This window comes from Aquila chrysaetos, chromosome 21, assembly GCF_900496995.4.
Source record: "Aquila chrysaetos chrysaetos chromosome 21, bAquChr1.4, whole genome shotgun sequence".
Classification (NCBI taxonomy): Eukaryota; Metazoa; Chordata; class Aves; order Accipitriformes; family Accipitridae; genus Aquila; species Aquila chrysaetos.
In genome coordinates, this window is record NC_044024.1 from 3,378,357 (window position 1) to 3,406,128 (window position 27,772).

Consider the following 27,772-nt stretch of genomic DNA (forward strand, 5'->3'; position numbering starts at 1 on the left):
TCTAATGGTACAAGCATTGTTTAACTTGAAACACGTAGTATTCTTCATACAGTTTCAATCACATTCTATTCAACATGTGTTTCACTTGTAACTTTAAGAAGTTTTTTCCTAATGTTAACCTGATTTCATTCTCAAGCACTCATTTGAATACTGCAAATAAACAAGGAAGTCAAGCTGCTACAGTTCATTTCTAATTATAACCTTTCTTATTGTTTATGAAACAATTTCCCCTGCCACCCCCCTAAACATTATTGAAGGGGAAAGGTTGATTAAATGTCATGTTGCATCACTCAAAGCCAGCAAAAGCAACTACACACTTTTTATTTTCCTGCTAAGTGTTGTTTCCTCTCCTTTGTTCAGGAATAGCTATCAGGTCATATGTTTGATAAGATTTTACACAGAAAAAGAGATAGTGCTTTTAATTTCAGTCTCCACTTTACTTCAAAGGATGATGCTTAGAAAATTTCTTTCAAGTACTGCTTCCAAATATGGAAAACACTTATGCACTGACATTATCAGGTCTCTGTCATCTGATATGTGTTGGGACAATGAATCATACAGAACCCTCCATTGACCTTCTTTCAATGTGTCTAGATAAAAGGATGAAAATTAGAATCCATCTCCTTGCAGTGCCACGAGTTATAAATGTACTTTATAGGGCTCATTATCCAAACTAATGGACTAAGGGCGACATCCTTGAAATGGACTTACCAGCACTGACAAAGCCAGTATGCAATATTTCAAGAGAGATATGTAAATTACTATGTGTTTGCTATATCTTTTTATTACAGATGTATAAATTTCCATTTATCATATCTTTTCCATTTTTGAGACAGAATTATGTAATTGGAAACATACGTAAAGTGTGATCAACATAAAATCCCTACCATTATTATTAATGGAATCCACGCAATTTAAAATACTTCAGATTTTATCATATGTACCCAAAAGTGACCTACAATAAACACGGAAAAAATAAACAACAAAAAGAAAAATAATTAGCGTGTATACATTCAAAGTGCTTTTTCCTCAACCTAAGGAATATGATGTGGTTTTTATTTTCTAACAGAGCATCAGAGTTTTATCAAGAACACAGTATGTTCTGCATATGTATTAAAACAGCAGACCTAATCTGATACAATACGTAAAAAATAGAAATTTTCAAGTGGATTACCAAAACCTTAAAATAGGTATGTCTACAAGTTTCTACACTTTCACTGTTTTCCCTGAATCTTACTTTCATAAACTATAAAAATGACTATAAATTATAAAAATAATTGTATAGTTGGGGATATAAAAAGGAGTTGGAATAAACTTTGTTGATATTTAGGGACTTCAAATTAAATTCTAAACTAGCAACAAAGTTTGAGAAGAAAATCAAGGCTGTAGCTGTAAGAATAAGTTTTCCTTACATGTCCTAAAGCAAGAATATTAAAAATAGTGAAAAAATAACTGCACTAAGATCTTGATGAAGTCTGGAAGCCTACGGAAGATGCTTATAAAATAGTAATGAATACTACATAATTTAACTAAATTTCTACTGTTGTGAGTTTAACCTATTTGTAACCGAGGTAAGCTGCCTCTGAAATACAGACACAGCTGTACTGACAACACGATATGAATTTGTCTATTACCAATTACTATTAATGGCCTGTTGACTCAAAAGCTCAGTAACTCATAAATACCCTCATTAACAATTTGATAGCTGATTTTTATTAAGCAAAACACTGAAGCCCAAAGTCAAGAGGAAATTAGAGCTGATGCAGGGAGGGAAATACACAGTCAGGAAAGAGATAACATGAAGAAAGAAAAAGAAGGGAAAGGAAATAGTGATGATCTTGGCAACAAACTGGATAGCTTGCTAAGTAACACTCTAAGGAAAAGACTTAGCAAGTAAAAGCAGTATTGCACTCAGGTGAGAGAAAAGAAAATCAAGAGAAATAACGTAACTGAATAAAACCATGTACCTAGGTCAAAGAAACTCAGCTTTTTGAGTGACATTTTTGCTACGGTGAAGACAATGTTTGAGACTTTTTAAAATTACTAGGGAAAAAAAGAGAACATAATATGATCCTTCTTTCATTGCTGAAAATACCTTTTCAAAAAAACATTTTGTCCTAGGCTGCATTATTTTCATCATCTCAAAGAAGTCTGACACTTCCCTTCTCTTCTACACATATTTTTTTGTTAACTTTTATTTTGATGCAGAAATGCCACTTGGTAAAATACCTGCTTTGAAACTATGGGAGACGTAAAAAGAGACAACAGAAGCAGGCAGACGGCTCCAAGGAAAAGGCAGCTGACTAGACTTGGGAAGGTGGATGTGTTGTGCTTCTTCATATTCAGCATCAGATAACGGCATTATTAAAAGACCAAAGTTTTTGGAATAATGAAAGTCTGGTAAAGTCTTTTAAAAATATTTCAGTGATTCTGCACCTCAAAAACCTGTCCTTCTGTTTTAAGTGAGAATGGCATAAGTGAACCACTAAAGCCGCCTAATAGCCTAAAAAAGACACTTGAAACCTATCTGGAACCCTGAGGAACGTATTTGATTCAAAACATAAAAGCAGGTTAAAGGAAAAGCAGCACTCCACCTTTTTTGGAATACATATAACCTTAACAAAGAAAACATTCATTTCAAAGGTCTTCAGAATGTGCAAAAGAAGCTGGAAACTGGGGTAACCAGCACCACTGACCAGTTAAGATCTCCATAGAGTGGTGCTAGGAAGTTGCTAACAACTATAAGCTTTGTTCCTCTGAAAGAGCAAGTTAACTATTTAAACACTATTGGAAAATAAAGCTGCCTGCAGTAAAAGTTCAAGTATTACTGTTAAAATAAACTATAGAGTTTATGAAAGGGGCATAATTTCATTTGCATATGAATCATGCACTTAAAACAACACCACACGTGATGAAATGCTATCACATTTGCATCTCAAAGTCTAAAACTGTGCAATGAACTTCAGAACCTTAAAGAACTGACAGAAAGATAAAATCTGTTGTTCATAGAATTTCAGGGAAAACAGATATTACTTGACCATGTCATGACAAATCTAGCTACAAGTACCATGCTCAAAGAGTCAAATGTGCAGTGCAACCGGAAAGTAAACACATTACACCGATCATTTAACTGCTGATTTTCCTAATAGAATGTTACTACATGTTTTCTAGCTTAATTTGCAAAATTTTCCCCAGAATGTTTCGAACTTTTCAATTACAGAAACTAAGCTGAAAAGAGACTCTTAAAAGAGCCAAAGTCTGCAGTTAGACTAATAACTGATAGAATGTATGTAACAGAAATCATGACAATTTACAGAGGTGTGAAAAATGCCACTGTGGAAAAAACTGTGGGTTGATTTTTCTTAGCTCAACTTTAAACCCGCCTACAGGCCTGATATTGTTGTAAAAGAATTTATCCTAGGATAAGAGGGCAGCATAGTTTATGACAACAATCTACCTAAAAACTCATTAAAGTCTTTTCTCTTGGAGTGACATGCATTATCAGCAAAGATTAATCTGATGAGTCTTTAGGTGAGCTCCATTTTTAAAAATGCAATAACAGAGGGCTTTGTTGTCATCTGATGAAAATCAATTAGAGTAGGTAAGGCCACAAGGAAAACTAACATCACTCATCACCAGCCCCCCGGCAGCTGAAATGATTTGTCTTCCAAGCTTGGGTGATCAGGAGCTGTAGTAATATCACAGGGAAATTAATTTAGTTTCTATATTCTAGACCCACTTTCCTTGTTCTGGAGGACCTATACACAAATTACTTTTAATCAAGGTTGATGTGTTATTAATACCAAGGAGGATCTTTGAAGAATCATTTTTTTTTAAACTGACTTAACACATTTTTCATCTGTATTTTGTGTATAAACAGAAGGTTACTTATATTACCCTTACCGTCCAGATTCTTTGTCCACTACAAGGCACTGCACGGAATGGCGAAGACAATAGATTCCACCAAATACGGCACACATCCTAGAAACATATTAGGAAAAAATAAAGGTTACTCCTATCATGACTAATCGTAAGCAGTGTGAGTGTGTGTCATAAGCAAGGCGAAGGCCTGTGCATGTTGTAGTACATTTTTAATGACGTGTCTTAATCTCTGAATCAGACAATCAAAAAACAATCAAAATAAAACACATCATACAGTTTTTGTAAAGAATATGTTGTTAACTTTTTTTTGTATTAGCATTTATCTTAGTCCTCTAAATCGTTACACTAGCTTGAGCACTCATTCTCTGTTACCATCGTCAGTCATTTAGGATGGAAAAGCATCTATTTACTGAAGATGCAGAGAATATCTACTGACCACACTACATTGCACATGGTATGGAACGAGAATGTGAGAACACACTATAACCATACCAAACCCCTACTGGAATTCCAAGTGTGTGTAATTCAGAAGTTATTTCTCTACTCTTACAAAATGTACTGTGGGAACTTCATTGGCTAAAAGCAGCTTAATTTTTCAGGGCATTAAGTGCCCCACTAGAATGAAGACTTCTTACAATCTAAAGGTGACCTCTTACAAATAGGAATTCCTCCAGGTTCTGCCTATGTTATGATACAGTTGCTTAAGATATTCTGTGCATGGACTGATGAAAACTTCCTAAATGAAAAAGGAACTGGCTTCACAAGTCAGTTTGTCAAAATCTAATGTATACTAAACTATTTAGCCATTTTCCATTTGCAAACAAAGCCCATTACCTAAACCAAGGAAAATTACACTACCCAAACATTAAGCCAATATCGCAACTCATCTGTTTTTAAACTCTAAGGAGACTCACAGTTTAAAGAAACTAGATTACGACATTTAAATATGAGGAAGTTACTTTTGGATATATGTTTATACCAACTTCTACAGAAAACAGTTTTTATTAAGAGATTCTGTAATAATTCAGTCATGCTTCTCTATTTTGCTTTGACGCAGTGAGATATACAGAGTTGAGAACGGCAGTGCTGCAGCAGGGGTCAACAAGCCAAACTCCGTACTGGACAGAGATCAGAACAGGTCTATGCGAAGAGGAGACTTTACCACACCACTTGCAACATGGCTCATTGTAAGCAACAACCTGCTGCTATACCTTGCACACATTCCTGCCTAGCAAAACACCGCACTTAGTTGGAGGTATTTGTCTTCCACTCACCCCGGTGTTCCCCTGCTGACTACTTGTAAGGAAGCATTCCAGAGACTTCTCTGCTAAATCATACTCAAATTTCCCACTTTTTAAAATGGTCAACAAACCATTTTCTTCTTTCCATTCTGGGATTCCAGAGAGGAGCTAGTCTGACTGTACCTGCTGACTGACTCCTGGGCCTCCATGTGAGGTCAGCCCACTGCCACATTTCATCACTAGCCAAGATGTTTTATCACCTCCTTGAAGAGATCTCTGACTGAAACTCTTCACCAGATGAATCTGTCCTATGCAAAGCCTGAAACTGCTCTCCCGTAACGCTCCACGGTAAAAGTTCAGTTGGTCTGGTGATAAATATGATCCCGGGTTAATCCCCGCATCCTAACTTCTATCTGCCAAAAATAGGCTTGATCTCTGGGGATTCTTTTCTGTTGATTTAATGTGACACAAGGTAAATTAATTCACAAAAAATTAAAGTTCAGTTTCTGCAAGCGATGCCTAAAATTTTTACTGGATCCCCATTAACATTGAAATGACTGCGATATCACTAGTTATAGGGTTTTTTTTAATTCTAGTTCCTGAAAGATTTTAATATAAGCCCACATTCTTCAAAATGCTATCAAGCAAGTATAAACAACCAATATTCTTTTTGCTATGTATTTTTAAAAAACTCTTTAAACTTTCTGTGAGAGCACTATAATGCAGAGAAATTCAGGATCTTACAGAAAAAGGATATATGTTAGAGATTCTCGAGGATAGATCTTCACAATTAACTCTGAATTCAGATAAACTTCAGTCAGTTTTTTGCTTACAGTGCATTATTTCAGGGGCATTCTTATTATAAGAATAATACAGAAGGCAGAGGATGAAGTTCTCTAGAACTTGGTGTGACAAAAAAAACAGTAAGAACATTTTAAAAAAATATTTTTCAAATTATTTTAAAAAAGAAATCATCTTTGTCTCTAAAATTTTCAGTCAGCATGGAAATTACACAGTGGAAAAAGGTAAAGAAAAAAGACGGGGGAGATACGTCTGATCCTTTACAATAAAATTTCAGGTTTGGACTGTTTCCAATGTCTGATCTATCTTGGGCACCTTTAATTTTTTTTTAATTTAATTTTATTTACTCATTTAAGAATCTCCAGTGGTTCATTCAAATCCATCAGCTATCACTGACCTCTTCTCATGTATGCTGAAGAAAAAGAATGAACAAATAATTTTCATATTGACAAAAACTGCATATCCCTTTCTCAGAGAGAACTGCTCTATTGAGACAACTGTCAAATGCTATCAAGTGACATTTCACAATTCCTCCTTCATCCTACAAGTTAAATACACCTGTGTTCTTGTGATCCCTATTATTCAAAAGTAAATAGCCTCTCATGAGTAAATCATAAAACAGTCTGTAGCACATTCGATACCGTGACACACTGTTCCATTTTACCATGCTGGAGAAGGAAACTGAGTTTTCCGAGTTCCTGTTATTCAGCTGAGTTTTGGTGTGACCCAGACATTTGATGTTCAGGTCACAAATGAAAGAACAGAGCTGAAACTGGGAGGGCATAAAAATTAGAAATTACACCTGCCATTTCATTAACAGAGTCTGCCTAGGTATTGTATTTAAAATAATGTGTAATTCTATTTGTCTTTTGGTAGAGTTTACACTATAATTTAACAGACTAGTGTGACTACATTTCTAATACCCCCTTAGCATTAACTGGGCATCAGACTAGCCAAAACAAACAATCAATATGAGAATGGCAGGCTAGTTTGGTGGAACATAGTTCTCCCAGATTTCTGGGATGATAGCAGGATTTTCCTGGTTTAACTAACAGGTTTTTTGTTTGGTGGGTGGTTTTTTTTCGTTGGTGGTTTGGTGGTTGTTCTTGTTTCTTTTTTTTATTTTTAATTTTGTTTTGAAGTTAGTGTTGTGGTTTAACCCAGCCAGCAACTAAGCACCATGCAGCTGCTCACTCACTCCCCCTGACTCAAGTGGGATGGAGGACAGAATCAGAAGGAAAGAGGTAAAACTTGTGGGTTGAGATAAGAACAGTTTAATAGAACAGAAAGGAAGAAACTAATAACGATAATAATAACAATAATAAAATGACAATAATAAAAGGATTGGAATGTACAAAACAAATGATGCACAACGCAATTGCTCACCACTTGCTGACCAATGCCCAGTTAGTTCCCGAGCAGCGATCCCCCTAAGGCCAACTCCCCCCAGTTTATATACTGGGCATGACGCCACATGGCATGGAATACCCCTTTGGCCAGTTTGTGTCAGCTGCCCCGGCCGTGTCCCCTCCCAACTCCTTGTGCCCCTCCAGCCTTCTTGCTGGCTGAGCACCAGAAGCTGAAAAATCCTGGACTTAGTCTAAACACTACTCAGCAACAACTGAAAACATCAGCGTGTTATCAACATTCTTCTCATACTGAACACAAAACATAACACTATACCTGCTACTAGAAAGAAAATTAACTCTATCCCAGCCGAAACCAGGACAAGAGCTTTAGATATCTGTTCATAGATGATGAACTAGAAAAGAAAACTTTCATTTTGCAAACCTGACTTCCTAAAATGGTATCCATACTGGCATTCAAAAGTCATAGGTCAAAGACAGTACCTCAATACCTTTTAAACTGCCTGAATGATGCAGCACAGCAAACGGCTGAAGCGTGTTACCAACCCACATCTCTTCTGAGTCGTACTCCAAAAGGTAGCAGTCTAAGGAAATGTCAGCAATATCACTTACTACTGGCCGAATCAGAAGATCCAGTTCCCTAGAAATACCTCTTCTACGCATGCAAAAACCTGGAGAATATACACCATGTTGAATCCCAGCCTTGGATGTCTTGAGATTGTTGAAGATGACACAAAGGTTAAACATCCACTGAAGAATTATTACAGAGCCTTGAGCTACGGGCTTATTATCTCTAATGCTGCAATCAATGGCTTCTTGCCTGACAAAGCATGTATTAGGATCTTTCAAACCAACTCAGATGAATTTATTTCATATGTTGTATAAAAGAATAGCACTATTAACCTAACTAGAACTAAGATTCCTTTGTTAAAAACTATAAATTATATTTTTCCTTTGACTTCAACCACAGTCAAGGGCTTTTTGATATATGCACTTTATTTTTCTAGCGTGCTTTGAAAGAACGTTGCTGCTTGGCTGCGCAAAAATGTGAATTACTTATTTTCAAGAGTAGCCTGCTATCCAGTGGAGGAGGGCATGACCTGTTTTCATAGTAGGCCAGCAGAAAACTTCTCTTTTTAAATTAAAATGGAAAGGAATTTTGATCGTTTTGTGTTAAACAATTACAAAGAGTCAAAATACCTATTAAAACAGCCCAGCATGAAAAATGGCATGATTAGGAAAAACTTGCCAAAATTATTTAAATATAGAAATTGAAATATTAAACTAAATGGTATCCCAATAATTTATGACGACGTAAAATCATTGTGCTAACATTACTTTCATACAATAGGCTATTCAAGATGATTTGACTGTACTTCAAATACAAGGCAACTCTTTGATACCATTAACCCTAAATGACAGACATTTAAACTGATATTACTCTAATTAACTGGCGACTGCCTACACCAATAATTCAAGTTTTGCTGAAAGATAGCAACAACACTGTACTCAACTTCAACTTTGCCCTGGTGACATCAAATCATATTACAGCTAAATTAACAGTTGTGAAAATTTTTGGCCTGGTAGCCCTCCATCATACACAGCCTTTAAATGCCATTTCAGTTCCCATCAAGGCAGGAATCAGCAGTTGTAATTTTTAATACAGCTGTGAAACAATAGGACATATTAAAAGCTGAATTTTTGACAGCATATTCACGATGATTTATGAGTTTGTATATAATTTGATTATTCTATTAATTTTACTGATTACTGATTCAGCTAATACAGTGAAGGTCACTTACAAAATAAATCTTCATTACATTTCACAGAAAGTAACTGCCTCCAACTAGTTGTTTTCTTTAATTAAACACTAATGTAACAAGAGAGAAAATAGGCTTCAGGGTTGCTGCATCTGTTGCTACAAGAGGAGTTTACTGCTTTGATGTAATGCTCTCAGATATTAATTGAACAAAAATAGAATGTCTCTCTATCTGACATCTTGATTTTCAACAGAGATACCATAAGCACCCTTAAATTACAGACTTACCCTTAGTTTATTCTGAACTACATAAAAGAATTGTAAAATCTTATCACATAGTTCCACACCAAAAAAGTAGGTTTTACTTCTAGCATATAGTTTCTCTTCCACTTCTTAAAATGCATGGAGCAATTAATTAAAAAATTGAGTATTTTTCTCCCCAACTGTACAGTCCTCTATAGCAAAAACTATTTGCTTCCCTCCTTAAAGATGAACACTGCATGTACAGCACAGCAAGCTTTGGAGAAAGATCAAAGAAAAACATGCCAAGTACTAAATTAATGAATTGTCCTCTTTCAATTTATTTTTGCACACAGAGAAAGCTGTGACCTGGTTCTTATATTAAATTCTGTGTTTCCTGAAAGGTCCCTAGAACTTCACCATTTCCTACAGTATTGTTTTATGTTCTAAAAGCATTAAAAAAGAGAATACAGACAAATCCAATAAATTAAATGGCTACAGTTAAAAAAAACCAGATAGACAATTCTCCCAACAGAGAATTCCCATAAAAAAGGCACATCTCAGTATGTGCACCCACCCGGATGAAGACAAAAAAAATATTAAAAACGGCACCAAAGAAATAATGAAGGTAATAATCAATGTCAACCAGAACTGTCCTGGCATTTGGTGAGCTATTGGAAAGGATAATACGTGACAATAAATGCTTAAGCAAGCAAATGAAGAGCCAAATATTTTTACTTTTTCCTGGAGATTGTGTTCAGCATTCCTGTAAAATTAAAAAAAGGTCCTGAAAGATTACAGAATCAGCCTAGTTTATAAATCCAATTAGCAAAATGACAGTTTTAGAACTGTCAGAAATTTCCTGCATAGTTATCAACCGGAAGTTAGTTAATGTCCAAAGAGTATTTTTTGCAGGAACCACAATTTTTATGCCTGTACTCATATAGCAAGATAATTTCTTTCACCAGATCTTCAGTTCTGTCCTAGCATAGTAAAGCAGAAGGAATTCCTATCACTGTGACTGGGAAATACTACAGAAAGAGATGCTGTAATGGCAAAGCTCCCAATCAAAACACTGGGGAGAAGAAAAAAGAACAAGGGCTTCTGCTCATTTCGGTTTCAGCAAACTCTTTTCGTGGGGAAAGACACAGCAGGCAGCAATGGCGACAGCTCAGGTAGGAAATGCCACAGCTGAGACAGGAGTTGGGAGAGAAAAAAAAAAAAAAGTAGCCCAGTCAAATGTAATTTTATAGCAAATTTCATATTTTGTATTTTTTCCTAGGGATTTAAAAAAAAATTCATTTTAAAACTGAGAAATCGCTCCTTTTTATTGTCTAGGATTTAGACTGCTACATATAGAAATATACATTCAGATACTGTGAAGAGTTCTAGTAGAGCGCATAGTATTTCACAGTAAAATAGGTAAAAACATGAAAACTGGTGCACTTGATTTTGTTTAGAGCACAAAACTCAGGAATGTGAGTAATATACCTACTTATCACTTACCCCAAAATGCATTAGACCTCCGTGCACTTTTTTCCATAATTACAAAATAGGTATAATTTAAGTCTATTTCATCAGAGTCTGGGAAGGATTAATATTTATTGTACATGATAACTGAATGGCCAAATTTGCACTGAAGTGCAACTATTTCAAGAGTTTTAACACCTGAGTTCCTATTATGTGATGCGCAAGTTCTGGGGGTTTGGCAACTCAGTGCTGCCTTTTATGGGCTCAAGATTCCAATTCTGTTTACTGAAACTCAAATGTTAGAAGACATTGCAATAAAAATCTTAGTTCATCACACATTTTTACTTTCCTAGACTTCCAGTCTCACTTCATGCAAGTGTAGATTTATTAAGCTGCTTCTAAAACCTGAGAAAGTTCTGCTGACAAAAGTAAGACCATGTTTAAGCTCTGTCTTCACTTAACAAACTGTTAGTAATTTAAGCAAATGCCATGTTACTAATGACTCTTGTAGAAGAGTTTTTAGAGTGTCTAAGAGCGGTGTAAAAGTAGCTTAGTTGTATCCATTAATAAATTCCTAAAATGAAAAAATAAGAGAGACCAGTTTATCTAATAATGCACTTGAAAATCATTAATACCACAGAATTTTTCTGCAATTATGCATACTTGTTAGCTATCCTTTTCTACAAGAGTTCAACTATGAAACTTATTCCCCATCTTCCACATTAAAAATAACCACAGAACAAAAATCCTCATTTAAGAAATACTGAAGTTGCACAAATATGGTAACTGCAGACAAAAGTGCTAACACATATGTGCACAGTATTTTACAAAACTCTGCTTTGGAATAGCAGCTGCTTAGCTTTAAGTCATTTCTGAAGCAAAAGTCTACTTCTGTTCACAGTCAGTGCTGCACTTCAGAAGAGTTCTGGTTCAACACCACCCTCATATGGGCTATGTGAATGTGGCCAGTTCAGCCTCTGCTTGCCTGGAAGTGTTATGTAGGCTGTTGACTGCACACAGCTGCTGATTTGGCAGATGTGACATTCTCTTTTCTGCTATATCCTTACTTTTAGCAGAAGGAAAATTTGTAGAAGTAGTATCTGAGAGATTAGACCTGCAATTTGCAAGGGAGCATACAACCCCCGAACTTCAGTTTCTCGTAGACTCGTACTGCTGGTAAGACAAAAAGATGCTAACTTCATGAGAGGTACACAGGGATGAGATACTCTTGAGGAGATACTCTTGAGAACAGTCCTCTACAACAGGCAATAAAAGAACCTCTGCACGAAAAAAACCCAGTTATTTAGCATACAAAGATTTTGAAAGCAAAGTCTTTTGCATAAAATTAATCTAATTTCCTGGCTTAGGAGAAAACAAATCAAATGTGACATCCTACAACTTCGAACAATTAAGGGGGGGGAAAAAAATATCTGTGCAAGAAGCAGGTCTTCCAATGCTCATGAAAGAAGAAAAACCTAAATTTGACCATAAAATCTTGATGACTAGATTACCCCACGGTAACAGGTTTCTTGATTTAAAAAAAACCAAATAAACAAAAAAAAAAATCAGATTTGTGTCAAATTTTAGATTTGCGTTCTTGAATACAACTGCTCTTTCCAGCAGAAGTGTTTTGTTTCTTTTTTAAAAAATAAACAATCTGGGATTTAGCCTTCTTAAATAAAGTATTTAGAAAGAATGATAAATTTACTTTACAGTTTACCAAATCAACCTAACGAATTATTTACAAGAAAATCTCAGGAGGAGTGAAAATTATTAAGATTTTAGCAAACAGCTATAAGTCATGAAGAATTATGAACATTTATGTCGGTAAGAGTACAGCCAGATAAAGTCCCATAAAACTACTAAGGGAAAAGTATTGTCATTTCTTGAAACAAAAAGGGATATTAATAAGTTCTGTTACAGAATAAATTTACTCTGCTTCCAGATACTGCAAAGTAAATCCAAACACTGTTGAAAGATGACTACTGATACGAAACATGAGGCTACTGTCTTCTCAGCAAAAATTCAAAATTTGAGGTAAAGAATTTGCAGCTAGGTCTAAAATAAGTAGTTCCAGAGCCATGAAGAGTCAAGATTGTGAATGGTTATAACTGCAATGTAAAGAGTGCTGTTTCTTAAAATAACAACATTGTTAACCCTAGACAGTCTGTTCAACAAATCTACTCAGTACACTTGCATCTTGCTTTACAAAATAATCTAAAAACAGACCTCAAAGCGAAGTTGCTACAAAAGTAACTTGCACTTAAGTTGCATGGTGTACCCTTGACTGAGTTTTGGGCAAAGATCTGAAATGAACTAGAGGATAAACAGCACAGTTTAACTGTATTGTACCTGTACTAGCATAGCTGCTTAAGAAAAGTTTACAGGAATTTGAAAGAAAAGTTGCTTAATACTGGCTTATTAGATGGAAGAACTATATAAACATTTTTCAAGGATATTGCAATTAACACTACTTTTTAGTGAATCTAGGTTAAGAATCATTCTCTGGGATGCTAAACTCAAGAAATAGATGATTTACGTGAAAGTAAAGTGAAGATCCATCAGGCAACACATTCAACTATTTAACTAGCAAGTGTCCTAGAAACTATGGCTAAAGCACTGTGGAAATTTTAAGAAATTACTACACAGAAGGAGGGGAAGAAGAAAAGAAAAAAAAAAGTTCAGTGGTTTCTGTACTGCTGTGATGGTAGTTAACTACAAACGCACTCTGAAGACTAATCTCTACAGAAGGTGGAAGTATGAGATCTGCCTGGCTCTAAGTTCTATTGACCTTGTAAGAGAAGAAGCTGTTCCTCGCACAAGGTCCTTTAGCTGCAATTATACAACAGTTCTGCCCTCAAAGAGGAGCTTGGGAGATCAGGACCGTAGGGCAGAGACACAAAAGCGAGTAACTAGAAACCAGTCACTAAGCATTAGCTTATCTATAAAATCCATTTATGTGCTCTCTGCCTCCAGAAAAGACATAAAAATTCAAGTTATCTTAACCCTCAATGAAACTCAAGGACTATTTTACTAATTTAGCAGTGTTTTGGAAGCTACCTTTCTCTGTCTTCTAGTTTAATGTAAAAGGACTCTGCTAAACTACATTTGCATTTACATTTCAGATTTGCTCCAATAATAAACATTCATGTTATTTCCATAGATCTTCTGATAATGCTGTAACATTTTTGTATGTCTGAGTCCTAATTCTCAGGAAGAATACATAAACCAGAGTCTGCACATCCGCACACAAGCAGAGAGTAATTTACTTGTTAAGAGACTGTTAGGAGATAATACCAAATAATGTATTAGATATAGTTCCTTCATATTATTATCATTGCCTTAATTATTAAAGCAAATAATTAAAGAAGTATCATCTGATTATAGCATTTGTGTTCTGTGCTTTTAAATTCCAAATATGTTTGTAAAATGAAGTAAGAATGATTAAGAATGAGAGTAGGACAATGTAAGTTATTTTCAGCCTTTTTTAGTACGTAATCTTACATTTATTTGTCCTATACCACAGGGTATATTCTAACCCGTAGAATAAAATTTCTTGACTGAAAATTTTTCCATGCCTAGTTAGGAATCTGAAATCTATACACTTTGACAACATTTGTATGATTCAGAGCATCCTATGTGATATATTCTAATGGTTGAAGGCCTTCACGAGGTATAAACTTCTGAAGAACACTGTATTTCTAGTCAGTGAAATAATAAGGAGCAGAAAAGATCTCATACTTATAAATAATTTTTTAAACAATGAATGGACAAACATCTTGCTGAGAAGAAAGGTAAAATCTAAAATGGGAAGGTATTTTCAAAGTTTCATACACTTAGAATGCATTTCACAACAAAGGTTATTTCCAAATTAAAAGTCTTTTCCTGTCAAATTCTGAGAAATAATGTGGGCAAGGACACAAAAGCATTCCATGGCTTTATTAACGACAATGCTCACTGATCTGTGAATAACCTGAAAAAAATGAAGATTATTGAGTTACTTTACCAATCTATCCATCCATCACTAGTGAACAGGTCTCAGAATGATGGATTATCTCACTTCCCTGATGTTTATCCCAAGAAAGAGTTTCTCCTTAGAGGGAAAAACAAACAACTGATCCTACAAACACTAATGCTAACTATGCTTGCCCATTTTGCATTCATCTGCCAAGAAAGTGAATATATTAAGTTTGTCTTTAAAAGCCAAACTACAGCAGAAGTTTTATTTTTTCACTGAAATGCAAGTGAAAACAATTAAGAAGAAAGCAGCATTGCAGCTACTCTTACTATTCAGTATTTTAGTAAAGACCAAGTGATACTGACAAGTTGTCAGTAATTTCAAAATAGATTTTCAGGTACAAAGAAATGGAATAATCTTAAGTCATAAGAGATATATAAATATGAAAATTATATGTTTTGAAATACAGGACTGAACTCATATCTCAGATACAGCCTATGTTTTTAAAATCACCTGTGATTCCTTCACACTTGCTTAGAATTGCACACGTGCCAAGACTCAAATCTGTCATATCTGATTGTCACAAGGAATTAACATTGTTTGTATTTCCATTAATATGCCAAATCATACAATTAACATACAGAAAAGTTACGCGTATTTGCTTACGTGTAGAAACATGATACTCATTTATAGATTCGAATGAAGAAGATGTTACACTAAATTTTTAATGTATCAATTCTAAGTGCTTATTTATTAGTCTGGTTTCCTGAAGTCCAGTCTTGATTTCAGAACACTAAAACCTTCCTAGAGATTGTAACAGGGACATAATTGGAAATGTTAAAGTACCTGAGACTACCTCAGAAGCTTCGACATTTGTAGCAGGTAATAGCTCAAATGTAAGGGTAAAAACTGATTATTCATTTCTGAAATATATACAGGAACCTTCCAAATCAATCACACAATCCTTCATTTCTCAGCCTGGACTCTTAATCTTCATGTAAATATAGGGATTGAAAGAGATGAACCACCTTAATCAGATCTTTCCTCCATCACAAAATTACTACTGTCACTGTCACTGACACAAAAATGACTAATTTCAGCTAGAATCAGTAACAACTACTTAAAAAGGTTACACTGTCCACCAAATACATACACAAAGTAAAAGTTCAAAGCCTATTTATAGGAAAAGCAAGTCATTAACTGACTACCCATAGAAGTCAGTGAATCACCAATTCCTATGGCAAAGCAGCTGAAGACATTCTAGTACTTCAGCACCTATTACCACAACCACATCTGTCAATTCTTGGATGACTTGTAAAGAAAAAAGACACGATGTGTCACCCCCCTAGAACCTTTATGAGATGACAGAGAGCGTACAGTCTCCAATTCCCTCAAAAACTCCAAATGGGAAAAAACTGCACTACTACTTCTCAAAAAGTCTTGTTTCCATTTGGATTTCATATTCACAAGAATCCAGAAAAAAGAATCTGAAACCAAACTGAAGAGAAACTGTGCACAGTCTCCCCCAAAATTCAGTGTGTTCACAAAGCAAGCACTGAGAAAAATAACGCAAGTGAGGTTGCAAGCTACAACTGACTTCTCAGCTGTCATTCATTAAACAACACTGGTCATGGGTGAAGAGAATCACAACTGAAAGCTTCCAGAAAGACTTCCTCTCAAAGGAAAACTGAAAATAAGAGGCATATTTCACTGCAGTGAACTGTAAAAGTCAACTATATGAAACAGTATTTGTACAATAGCACTTCCAAACACTCCTCAAAACCATAAAAAACACAGAAAGTTTTTGCTTCTGAAAAACCAGAAGGAAAGAAAGGAGATTCCAAGTTACAAAAGATTAATTTCATGCAAGATGCAAAAGCAAATGTGTCCTCATATTTGACAACTCTTTCAGATTTTTAAGTCAAATATCTTTTTTTTTCCCAGTTACAAAGGAAAATTTGGAAACTGACCATTTTAATATTAACCTCCTACATCAGAAAATATTTGGGCTATTTCCTAATGTTTTCTAAAACCAGAAAAAAACCATCACAATCACTCTAAGTATTCTACATGTTGTATCACTGAGACTTTCCAGTTTACAGTGATGCCCAATTATAGTTTTTCTTCAGTGACATTTTTCCAAGAAAATGAAAGCTGTATTACAGATTTGTAACAAACATGTTAACAGCAAACTGCAAAACATATATTGATTTCCCTAGCTGCCTTACATATTAAGTTTTGGCATCTTATGTTGACCATATCAAATGTAAATGCTTGCTTTGATTTTCCTTAAGAATGAGATATTACTATATTTATTTTTACTAAGCATAATAATACTACTACTTCATTAGAAAGGAAGGGACGTAACAGTTTCATACCAGGAAGTTTGAACCAAAGGAAGCTGTTATACAGGCCAGTAAAGTTTTGCTGCTTGTCAGCTCGGAATAGCATGAGGCTTCCAACGACCTTCCTTGTACCACGAATCCAATTTATGGAGATAGAAATCTCACATCTGTACCTCGACATATTGGGAGGTACATTACAGTGATATAAAAGTTTAATTTTCTCTCCTAAACCATACCTGTTTAAACCAATAAAGAACTAACACCGCTTTTACTCACTCAAGTGTCGTCAGTAGTTATAAAACGTTGTACTGTTTATGCAGAATTCATTTAGAATGCAAGGATGTGACTTACAAATGTCTTTGACTCATTCACATAAATATGCATGCATGCCATTTATAACAGTAGCCTTGATGAGAACACACAGTGTAACTGGCTGCAGGAAACGCTTAAGAGGTTTACATTAAAACAGAATATAGAACGGTGGTTAGAAATCACAGAACAGGTGACACCTTACTCTGATAACCTGGTGATAAAAACTGTAGGGTATGATGTATAGGTTGTGCCGTTACCACTTTACTATACAGTCTGAACAGTATTCGGATACTGCTCAGTTTTAGGAAGACATAACACCCAAGGCAGACCACATATAAAAACTGTGATTAATCTAAAAAAAAATTGTGATTGTCTTCTAAATTGTTCACTTAAAAACAAAGACATTTAGACTTTATTGTGTATTAGAATGTTTGTAATACAAACCTTTTGGAAGTGTAATTACTTCTTGGTTTGACAGAGTAATTTGCTTCAACTATTAAAATACTGTCCTTATTGTAGGACTTTACAATCAATCAATTTAGCAAAAAAACTCTAAAACGCAACAATCAATGGACATAAATAGAAAGCTCAGGCCATCTGAAGAATTCCTGTGATCACGGAATGATTTTCTGATAAGAATATTTATAAGACTTCTAGACACCACTATTGCTAACTCTTGAAATATATTGCTGTTACAGATCAGAAAATTGCATGTGCTGGCTATTAAACCAAATAAAGCCAAAGGGCTTTCAAGAATGCAAGAAAAATTATATTGAGAAAAAAGTACAGTGGAAAAAAATGTAACTAAAATTCTAATTTCAGTTTTTAATTATTAAATTTACTTTTTTCCCAGGTATTTGAATCCAAAGAAGGTCTAACTGCAAAACTTGTGCTACTATAATGGCTCTGATAATACTTTGATTTATTAATCTGTTCGTCATGCACAGATATCTGGTCCCTTATGAAGTCCTATAAAGACAGAAAGACATCCATAAACCCTACAAACACAAGTTCTATTGCACGACTGTGTCCAGAGTACTTACCTGAAAACAATTCTTGTTTACAAATTGTCTGTCCAAGCACATAATTACATAGGTCCACATTTTTTAAAAATATACATACAAATAAAGTTTAAGGTACAGATGAAAGGCTACTGACAAAAGATGTTACCAAGTAACATTTCTATTCAATGTAGTACAGAACAACACCTAGTTGTGTAATGAACTAATGGAAACATTAGGTAATCTACGTATATACATCATATAGGACAATTCCATGTGGCCTTCATTAGTTGCTAAGGCCAAACAAGACCTTCCACAACAAAGCCAGCTGCTGGTGCCAACAAGCTACTTTATAGATACCTTCTTTGAACTATGATAATTATTCCAGAATGTTTCCATCAACATATAATTGCATCCATCCTATATAGTGCCAACTAGGCTTAAGCTGCTAAGGCCATTCTTCTAGCAGTAATTTAAGTACTGTTATAGAGAAGAAAAACAGAATCTATCACACAGACAAGACAGGAAGATAATGTCCAATACCATGCTGTAAACCAGAATTTCTTAATAGTAGCACACATGTAAAAAGCAGAACTTGTCCACCAACAAGGAACAAAGCAGGTAACACTTGGCACTGATATTTAAATGAATGATATACAAATACATCACTGAGACAACAAAATGGCCTCACCATGCAATACTGCTTTTTTTAAATAGAGCTAATGTTTACTTCAGACCTACAGGTTACCACACTAAAAACCCACATAGAGCAGATGGAAAGGCTGCTTGCCAGCAAAAGAAAAGATTAAAAAAAAACCCCTCAGCCTTTTAAAAGCCAGTTGAACTGTTGGAAACAACTGAAAATTAAAACCACCCACCCTCTGCACATGTATTCTTGATGGTCCCCAAAAGCATCCATCAACAGCTCCTCTGCTAGAACTACGATCCCCAGCACACCTCAGGAGTCAGGCTAAAGACTACATTATCATTGCCCACAGTTCAAGTAAAGGGGTCGAAGTGGATGTTGCTTTATACTGGAATCAATAGCGGGTTTTTGTTTTAATTATTTTCTAGGGCTCAAGTAGTAGAATACATATGGCTGCTGTTGAAGATGTTAGAATATAAAACTGCAGTCTGTATATAACTCAGTGTAACAGGGCTTCACGATACCTTTTCTGCTGTTCAAGTCACAGGTGGAAGCTTGTGGTCTATACAGATCTACAAAATGATGCCAAGAGAGTAAGGACATGATTTCACATCAGTTGCCCTGTTTGTATAAGTCTGTGATGTAACAAAGGTGAAAGAATTAAATAATTTTTTTTTATTTAATAATAAACTGGACACATGGAACAATTTTGCTTCTTTCAGAAAAATCCAGTTCATTATTAAATATCTACCTATGAATGGTAGATGCACTCTCAGCATTACTTAACAAATTGAAAACATGTATCTTCCTGTAACTTTGGGAAGACTAAACCACAAGTTTTCTCAACCTACCAAAATGTGCAGTCATCCTTTTGGACACACAACGCTCCAAATCTCTGCCAGTTTTAAAAAGCGCTAGCTACATATGAGTTGAATTATCTCTTTCTCATTTCCTAGTACTTGTTACAATAGGCACCCACCACAACACCCAGCTATTACAAGTTGCATTTGTAATACAAAGAAAATTGTTTCAAAGCATGAGAGCAGCATAATTTCCAACATCTTTTTTTTCTTTTTTCCTTTTTTTTTGGGGGTAGGGGGGAAGGGGAATTTCATAGCCAATGAAAATGTAAAGCAAATAAAACCAACAAGAAATTAACAGGATGATTCCTACTGAATGGTATCTATTAGCATGAGGTTACCAAGGATTTCCTTTTTGGAAAATACATATTAGGAAAGTGAAGCTTACCTGCAGAAGCACTGTGGGATCTCTCCTTGACCATACAGAGGAAACAAAAATGGTGTATTGCCATAGCGGCCAAGGCACTGAAGAAATTTTTTTGTTGCCTGAAGACCTTCAAGAGTGCTGCAATCAGTCTCTGAAACCATTGCAATAGAGTGAAGAATGAAGTGCTGCAAGCTGGGTGTTAACTTCCGTGTTCTTAAGAACTGAGCAAATGTACCGTTCTCGTAGTCTGAGGAAAAAGTAAATTTAGGTAAAAGGTATAGTTTAACATTTGTATTTTCTCATATGCTTCAACTTAAACAAGTACTTTTGTATTTAAATAAACAAAAGCAATTGAGTTTTTCAACAAACATCTTGCTGAAAATGGATAATCCAAGTAAATGAAAGTTAAAAAATTTACTCCCAGAAAGTGAGTTCAGAAGACATGAGGACAGAAATATCGCTCCATTAAGGTATTTCATAAAAATGCAAAACCACTGTATGGGTCTCCAACAGTCTAGAAAGCAACCTCTAAATATGGCTTCATCTATTCATTATGCTAGACTTGATCTAAACCCATTTCTTAATCATGTGAGAAGTGAGCAACTGTGGACAAAAATCCACTGAAGTGCCTTGGGACACCGTTTCCTGTAAATTACCCAAAATACTATACCTGAATGACACCCATTCAAGAATAGTACTGCTGAACTCATACTGATATGGTTAGAGTGTATATTTATGTGCAGAGAAGCCATTCACATAGTGTCTTAATCCAAAGATGAGAAGGCGCAATATTTATTTCAAAATGATGACTTGCAACAAACAAGTATGCATGAGACACAAAGAAGACAGGGATGAGGAAGCATATCTCCCCTTTAAATTAATACTACTGCTGACACATTTTGAAATTCAAAGAAACACAAGTCTTTCAGGAGATGTTTAACACCAATGTTGCATGTCACTGATACACCTCTGAAAAACTTTAGTTAATAACTAAATGAATTTCTTTTTCCAGGAGAAGACTGTATTTAAGCAATAGCATACTTTCATACTATTCAGAAATTTGCTCTTAAGCTTACTTCAGTCATGGATAAATTCACAGGTAATTCAGAAACACTTCCATCAATGCTGAAACTAGTATTATCAAGCAATATATTCTGTTCAAGATTCAACCACTGTTTTATTACAAATGTATCTTACTACCTTTCGTACAGCCATGCAGCAAGTCATAAAATGACAGGGTTTTTTTGTCTTATCATTCTAAAAAAATTATCAAGTTTTTCCTCACTTCAGACTCCTTACATAACTCCAAATTTTACCGAAAAAAAGCTTTAAAAAAATTCTTCACTATCATGAACTCTCCCTATTAAAAGTCCGCCTTCACACAAATGTAATGATCTCACCAAGAGCAATTTTAATTTTCTGAAGTCTTTACATCAGACTAATCTGACTCAAAATATTCCCAATTACTTCCCAAGCTGTTTTAAAACGTAGGAACAAAATCTGTTTAACTATCTCTGGAAGTAAAATAAAACTAATGTCATTTAGGTACATGAATCAATGGATTCATTTAAAATTGATGTGGCATCTCCTTTTTTTTACTTAATAAATTTTCTAAATACCACCTATATTCTCACTCCAAGCACCTCAATTTCTTCCAGCAGCAGCAAACCTGAAATTACCTGTAATCTATAAACCACTTCAGTCTAATGAGTTTTTCCCCCTTCAGGATTTTCTGGAGTTCATTACACACTCTCTTTCTCCTAATCTTACCAGATCATTCTCGATATTGACCAATTCGCTCTTGCATATGTTTAAAATATTTTTTCTAATATTTGTACCTAATCTAAGGGTCTTGTTCAAGTAATTAAACCAGTATCTTAACAATTGTTTCTTTTTAACACTAGAGTCATTCAAAAATACTGCCTAGCCAAGCTACTGTCAAGCTACAAAAGCACTGATATGCTTCAGTCTGAAACTTATGTTAACAGTTTAACTATTCCTCTTTCCTCATTATTTCTTTTCGACAGATTTTTCTTTTTTTGCCTTCGTTTACTTTTAGACTCCAAGAACTGAGAACATCACTTCATTCTTTGTACCCTGAGGTGCATAAACCCAAAGCACCTTCCTTCTGTTAGCCAATTTTCCTCTTTGACCTGATGCTCATTACTCTTCGCACATTATGGCTCAAATCTATTCAGATTTTCTGTCATCTAAATAAGCCAAGAGTTGATAAAGGCACTCTGAACTTGCCCTCTAGAACTAAAAGGCATTAAATTACATTTACTTTCAAAGTTAAAAAAATCCATTTTCTCCATTTCTGATTTTGTGGCAACATATTGTAAAGATACATATATTATCCAAAAAATCAGAAAAGAAAAATCATATACATCACACCATATTAAAAAATCCCTGGGAAGGAGGAGGAAACACCTAAAAATGATAAAAAACATTTTGCAACCTTGCTGTAATACATAATTTTGTTGTTAAAGAAAAATGTAAATAATAAACGATGTGGGAGCTAGAAGAGCAAGTGCTTAAGTAGAAGAATTTAACATTGAAGTGAAAAGGTCACAAAAAGGTCAAAGCATACTTTGAAAATGAATCCATAAAAACAAATTGCGTGAAAACACAGGAGAGCTATCAAAATTATGCGTAACTGAATGAACTCGTAAGAAAAGAGTGTACACTGCTCAATGAAACCCCACCTTGGTATTCATCAGGGTGTTGTTCATAGTCCAAACAAAATGTCAAAAATTTCATTAGCATTCTCTTTTCCACCATAGTGAGCTGTCTGCTGTTGAAGACATCTGCTCTAGAACAAGGTACCTGGAAAATATTTTTTAATAATTTCAGATACTTTCCATATTCTAGATGTGAAAAGCATCAAGAAACACTATAGTCTGATTACCTAACAAATATTTTAAGTTACTATTTTCTATTATAGTTATCTTCTTATATATTTCTTTCCATTATTTTCTAACTATAATAAAAATTACCAATTTTCCACAATAAAAATATTTTAAAATCTTTTTCAGCCTCTTCCTCTTTTTACTTCCCTTCAATTTCACTTGCATCTCTGAATGCAGAGTTAATCAAAAGAGTTTGTACTTATTAACTGTGCCAAAATCTCCTGTTGCCATTATCACACCAATGACTTCTCTTGTAAGCAGGAGACACACAAATAAAGTCTATGCTACCAATCTGAAAACCTAAAACCTATGAATCTTTAAGAATTAACTGCCAAGTCGATCAGGGTCTAAATATTTGACATGAGGCAAAGATTTATGTGAATAATTTACTGAACTGCACATTCCTGTTTTAGACTTTTTTTAAAAAAAAAAAGAAGAAAATTTATATGTAACACATACAAATGTCTTTTCATTCCAGAAATGAAATAAAACTCAGAGTCTTAAGGAAAAATACTTGCTTATTGTTACAAAACTCTCAAGAAACCAATTTCAAGTTTCTTGACTTTAAAAAGGTGAGATTAAATATATGCAATACATTCTCTTACGATACCTGTTCTACTTTTCCTTCTCGAAAGGCAAGAATTCGTGTCGCATTTTTAAACTCTGCATATCTGCTAACGTTTGACTTAATCAGAAGGTCAATTAACAGACCTCGGGAGTAAAGCAACTGCACAGTGAAGAAAAAAAGAAAACGGTGAGTAAAGACAAAGTGCTTAGACGATAAGAAAACAGTGATACCAACAGTATTCACTTGTAAGGTGTTTTCTGTAACTATTTACAAGTACACACAGTGAAGTAAAATCTGAATAAAAGAACATCACGATATAGTATATGCAAAATAATATTAAATTAACTGAAGCGACCATACAAATGGAGGAGACAAAGCAGTCCACAGGAGAGAAAAGGAGGTGTCAGCCTACTGCTCATTTAGTTTTATTAGTCTGGGAGTCATAGCTTGAGACAATTTTTTGCATTGTCATCTTGGATAATTTCTTTGTATTGTATGCTATATATCCTTGAAGACCGTATTTTACAACCTCCATTTACTAATATCAGTAAAGTACACGATGCTGTCTGTGCAAGTCATCACTACTTGCCTCCTAAATTAACTGAAACGATAACGTCACATTTTCTAAATGTAAATTCCTTAAACACCCAGTTAAGGTTTAGTCATATTGTTTTATATTAATTTATAATCTGTCCACCTTTACTCCTTCTATAAGCTACAAATGTATTATGAAATACTGAAGGGACAGAAATGTAACTATTAACTGAAGACATATGTCTCAAGTGAAAAGCACTAGAGATTAAACATGCTTAAAGTCTTGTGGCCCCGAGTAACAGAATTTGCACGATCAGACGGAATTTTCATGATAAAGATTTACTGGAACACTAACAAGGAAACTACGAGAAAGTCTGTATGCTAGTGCCAGAGAGAAACCAGTGCGAACTACTAGTCTTGCCCTGATGACTACTATTCTGTCAGAACTTCTGGAATTCATTGCAATTAATACCACATAACACAGTGGCACAGAAAAAGTATAAAAAGCATACAAAATAGTATTATCTGCTTAACCACTATACACTGACTATTGTTTTCATGATGTCATTCCAATGATGCACAAAAGAGGTATCTACATTTGGAACAGAGACAAAACTTGAAATAATGCATTTTGTAGTGCCTCCACAAAGAATTTAATAAATTATTGGAGAAAGTTTTTTTCTTCCCATTTCCAGAGGTTTGAAAAATCTTTTCATGCAGAGTATGAAAAATTAAGCATTCAACTTTGAAAAAACTTCCCATTGCAGAGTACACACATAGTCTAAACCATAGAAGTTAAGAAAAATTTCCATTTAACTTGAATTTGCAGGGCCGTATCTGTATACTGTGAAGTACATTAAAGGTAGATTTTAGAGTTTAAACAGTATGACAAATACATCAGACCAATAGTTTTTCTTCTAAGTAAAATGGACACTAGTAGTAGGGATTCAACACAATAATAACTAATTTTAGTCAGCTTGAATGTTATGGATTAACTGTAATTATTTTTTTTCCCCCAATAAAATTTATTACAGTTCAGTGCTTTAGTCTGAGTAGAGAGACAATGAGAGTTTCATACGAAAATCTAAAACCCAGGAAGCACTCCAATAAGAAAATTATTTTTCATTTTAAAAACATCAAAGATCTGCATGTAAATTGATTTTCCTTGTTTAAAAATATAAATTTTTTAATGATACTATTTAAAAAGAGCAATTTTGCAGGTATTACTTAAGTGCTAAATTTCCGGAAATTTACTTTTATGGACTTATTTCTGAGCTATGCTTTATGGTCTCTTTGGTTATAAACAAACACTAAAGAGCACATATGAAATAGCTCTTGTCTGTTTTAAGGGTACTAAGTCTTGCTTACTTCTCAAGAGTGTCTTTTTTGCCTCAAAGGTACTGTGTCAGCCCTCCTCAACATTACAGATTTTTGAAATATTTCAGCATTTTAAGCAAAGTGAATGTACTTACAGGAAGAGAGTCATTCAGTTCCTACCTTGGAAACTAAATCAATATTAAACCTTCTGCCTTCTCTAACAATTTGGGAATATGTAATTTTCTTTGGTTCTTGGGCAGAAATTTCTGAGGGTGCAGCTTCAGCTTTTCCCGATTCCAGAGTGGATTCGCCTAAAGCCGCACTATGAGAACTTTCATTCTCAGAGGTTATTTCTGTATCGTTCCCTTCCATTGCACTTGCTGGTTCAGTGCCTGTAGCCTTCTCTGGTTCCGCACTCTCCACCTCCGGTAAGGCGCTCTCCACCGGTGGGCACTCTTTTTCCGATTCCTGAGCAACCCCCTCGGCACCAGAGGCTCCAAAGACAGGCAGCTTTGGCAATGCACCAGCTTCTTCAACATCTTCAGCTGAATCCTGACTGATTAAAAACACAAGGGGAAGAAGCGGGGGAGGAAGTCTTTTAAAGAGCCTTAAAAACTTGTTTAAAGTTTTGAGTCAGTGCCAGAATGGAAACCTCAAACGTTTCTATGAAAAGCATTAGAATTTCTTTATCCTGGCCAGATCAGGTGTACCACCCACTAAAGAATTCTGGTTCTTTGACTGCAAAGCTGTAATTCAAGAGGAGTACTTTTACTGAGGAGGAAAAAAACGCACAAAACAAAAATTTGGGTTCCTATTTAACATGGACTCAAAAGATGGAATGAGCTTAAAATGAAAATCAAAACTCTCATGGTGAAACACAATACACAGCTACATAAACAAAAGAAATACAGTATTTTAAATAAGAAACTGTAAAGCACTTTGATTAGTTTTTCCTATGGATTAAAAAAACCCTTTGAAATTGAAATGCACAAATACATTAAAGTCATTACGCTCAGATATTTTAAAAACCAAACTCACTGAAGAAAACAGAAGTGCTTTATACGACTGGGACCACTTTGCATCTATTACCATAGGAAGTCCACAAGAGAAGCATGCAGTTTTGACCTGAAGTTTAAGTAAAACTTTCAGATTACTTTTTCAACTCTGACCTTGCATTCTAATTAGCTGTTCAAGTAACAGCCATAGAGAATAAAGTTTCCTCATGTAGCAATGTTATTTTTACGCAAGTGTTACAAATTTGTGCATAGTAGATGAAGGCAGCCAGTCAAAGGGAGGGACATTACCACACAACATTTACTCTAGTAAAGTCCATTTCCTTTTCACAACACAATTCTTTAAAATTCTTCTTATGAAGCAGACCTCCACTTTTAATCTCATCTACTTTTTTATCTTGAACTTCAGTGACATCTACTTTAGAAACTAGTACTTTTGAACTTAGAATTTTAGTTTATACTACAAGCTGAGTCAAATCAATGTCATTGTAAATGAAAGGAGTTCAATAATTTCACACTATCTTTTTATCTTTATACCACAAGCCATTAATGCACTGAATAAACAATTTAATCTTGGCTGAAAGCTAATGAACTATGATTTTAAAGGTGACCTGCAAATGTACAGTACAAAATTTCAATAACAGGACAGTTAAAATTCATTGAACAGCAAGGAATTATTCAGTATACATATAAAAATGCTCCCTCACATCTGTAGCCTTACAGATGGAAGCAGGGGGCAGGATTTCCGTTAAAAGAGGGAACAAAACCCCTGTATCCTTTAAAAGTTGCTCCTCACTTACGAACTCCGGGAACTCACTTGGGCTCATGAAAATAAGAGTTTGGAATAAGTCTCTCAGCTTGTACACAGCCACCAGGAAGCACTTATTCATGAACGGGGTAAAATATTGCCCTGGGAAATACAGGAAATGCTATAAGGAAGGACTAATGAAAGAAGTCTGTTTCTGTACATTAATTATGTCTTTCTGCTTCATATTGCAAGCATTAAATAACTATAAAATATCAAAGATAGATAAGTACTTTGTCAAATGTTTTTTTAAAAAGTAGTCTCTCCTAAAAATACAAATGAAAATCAATTAAAATTTGGGGTTCTGTTTAGATTTTTGGGTTTCTTCAGGAATTTGGAACATGGTGTTTGTGAAAACTGCAAAAGCTGTTACCATG

The 27,772-nt window shown here is 34.8% G+C and overlaps 1 protein-coding gene across 2 annotated transcripts in view; it reads right to left on the bottom strand.

The window, feature by feature from the left end:
• CHM (CHM Rab escort protein) overlaps positions 1 to 27,772 on the bottom strand; it is an 80,244-nt gene that overhangs the window by 26,132 nt on the left and 26,340 nt on the right. For both annotated transcript variants that reach the window (XM_041119088.1, XM_029997089.1), the window contains exons 5-9: positions 25,758 to 26,133; positions 23,769 to 23,885; positions 22,955 to 23,075; positions 20,271 to 20,496; positions 3,904 to 3,981 (exon numbers count right to left, since the gene is read on the bottom strand). In XM_041119088.1, coding sequence (XP_040975022.1) covers positions 3,904 to 3,981; positions 20,271 to 20,496; positions 22,955 to 23,075; positions 23,769 to 23,885; positions 25,758 to 26,133 — 918 coding nt within the window. The remainder of the gene's footprint in view (positions 1 to 3,903; positions 3,982 to 20,270; positions 20,497 to 22,954; positions 23,076 to 23,768; positions 23,886 to 25,757; positions 26,134 to 27,772) is intronic.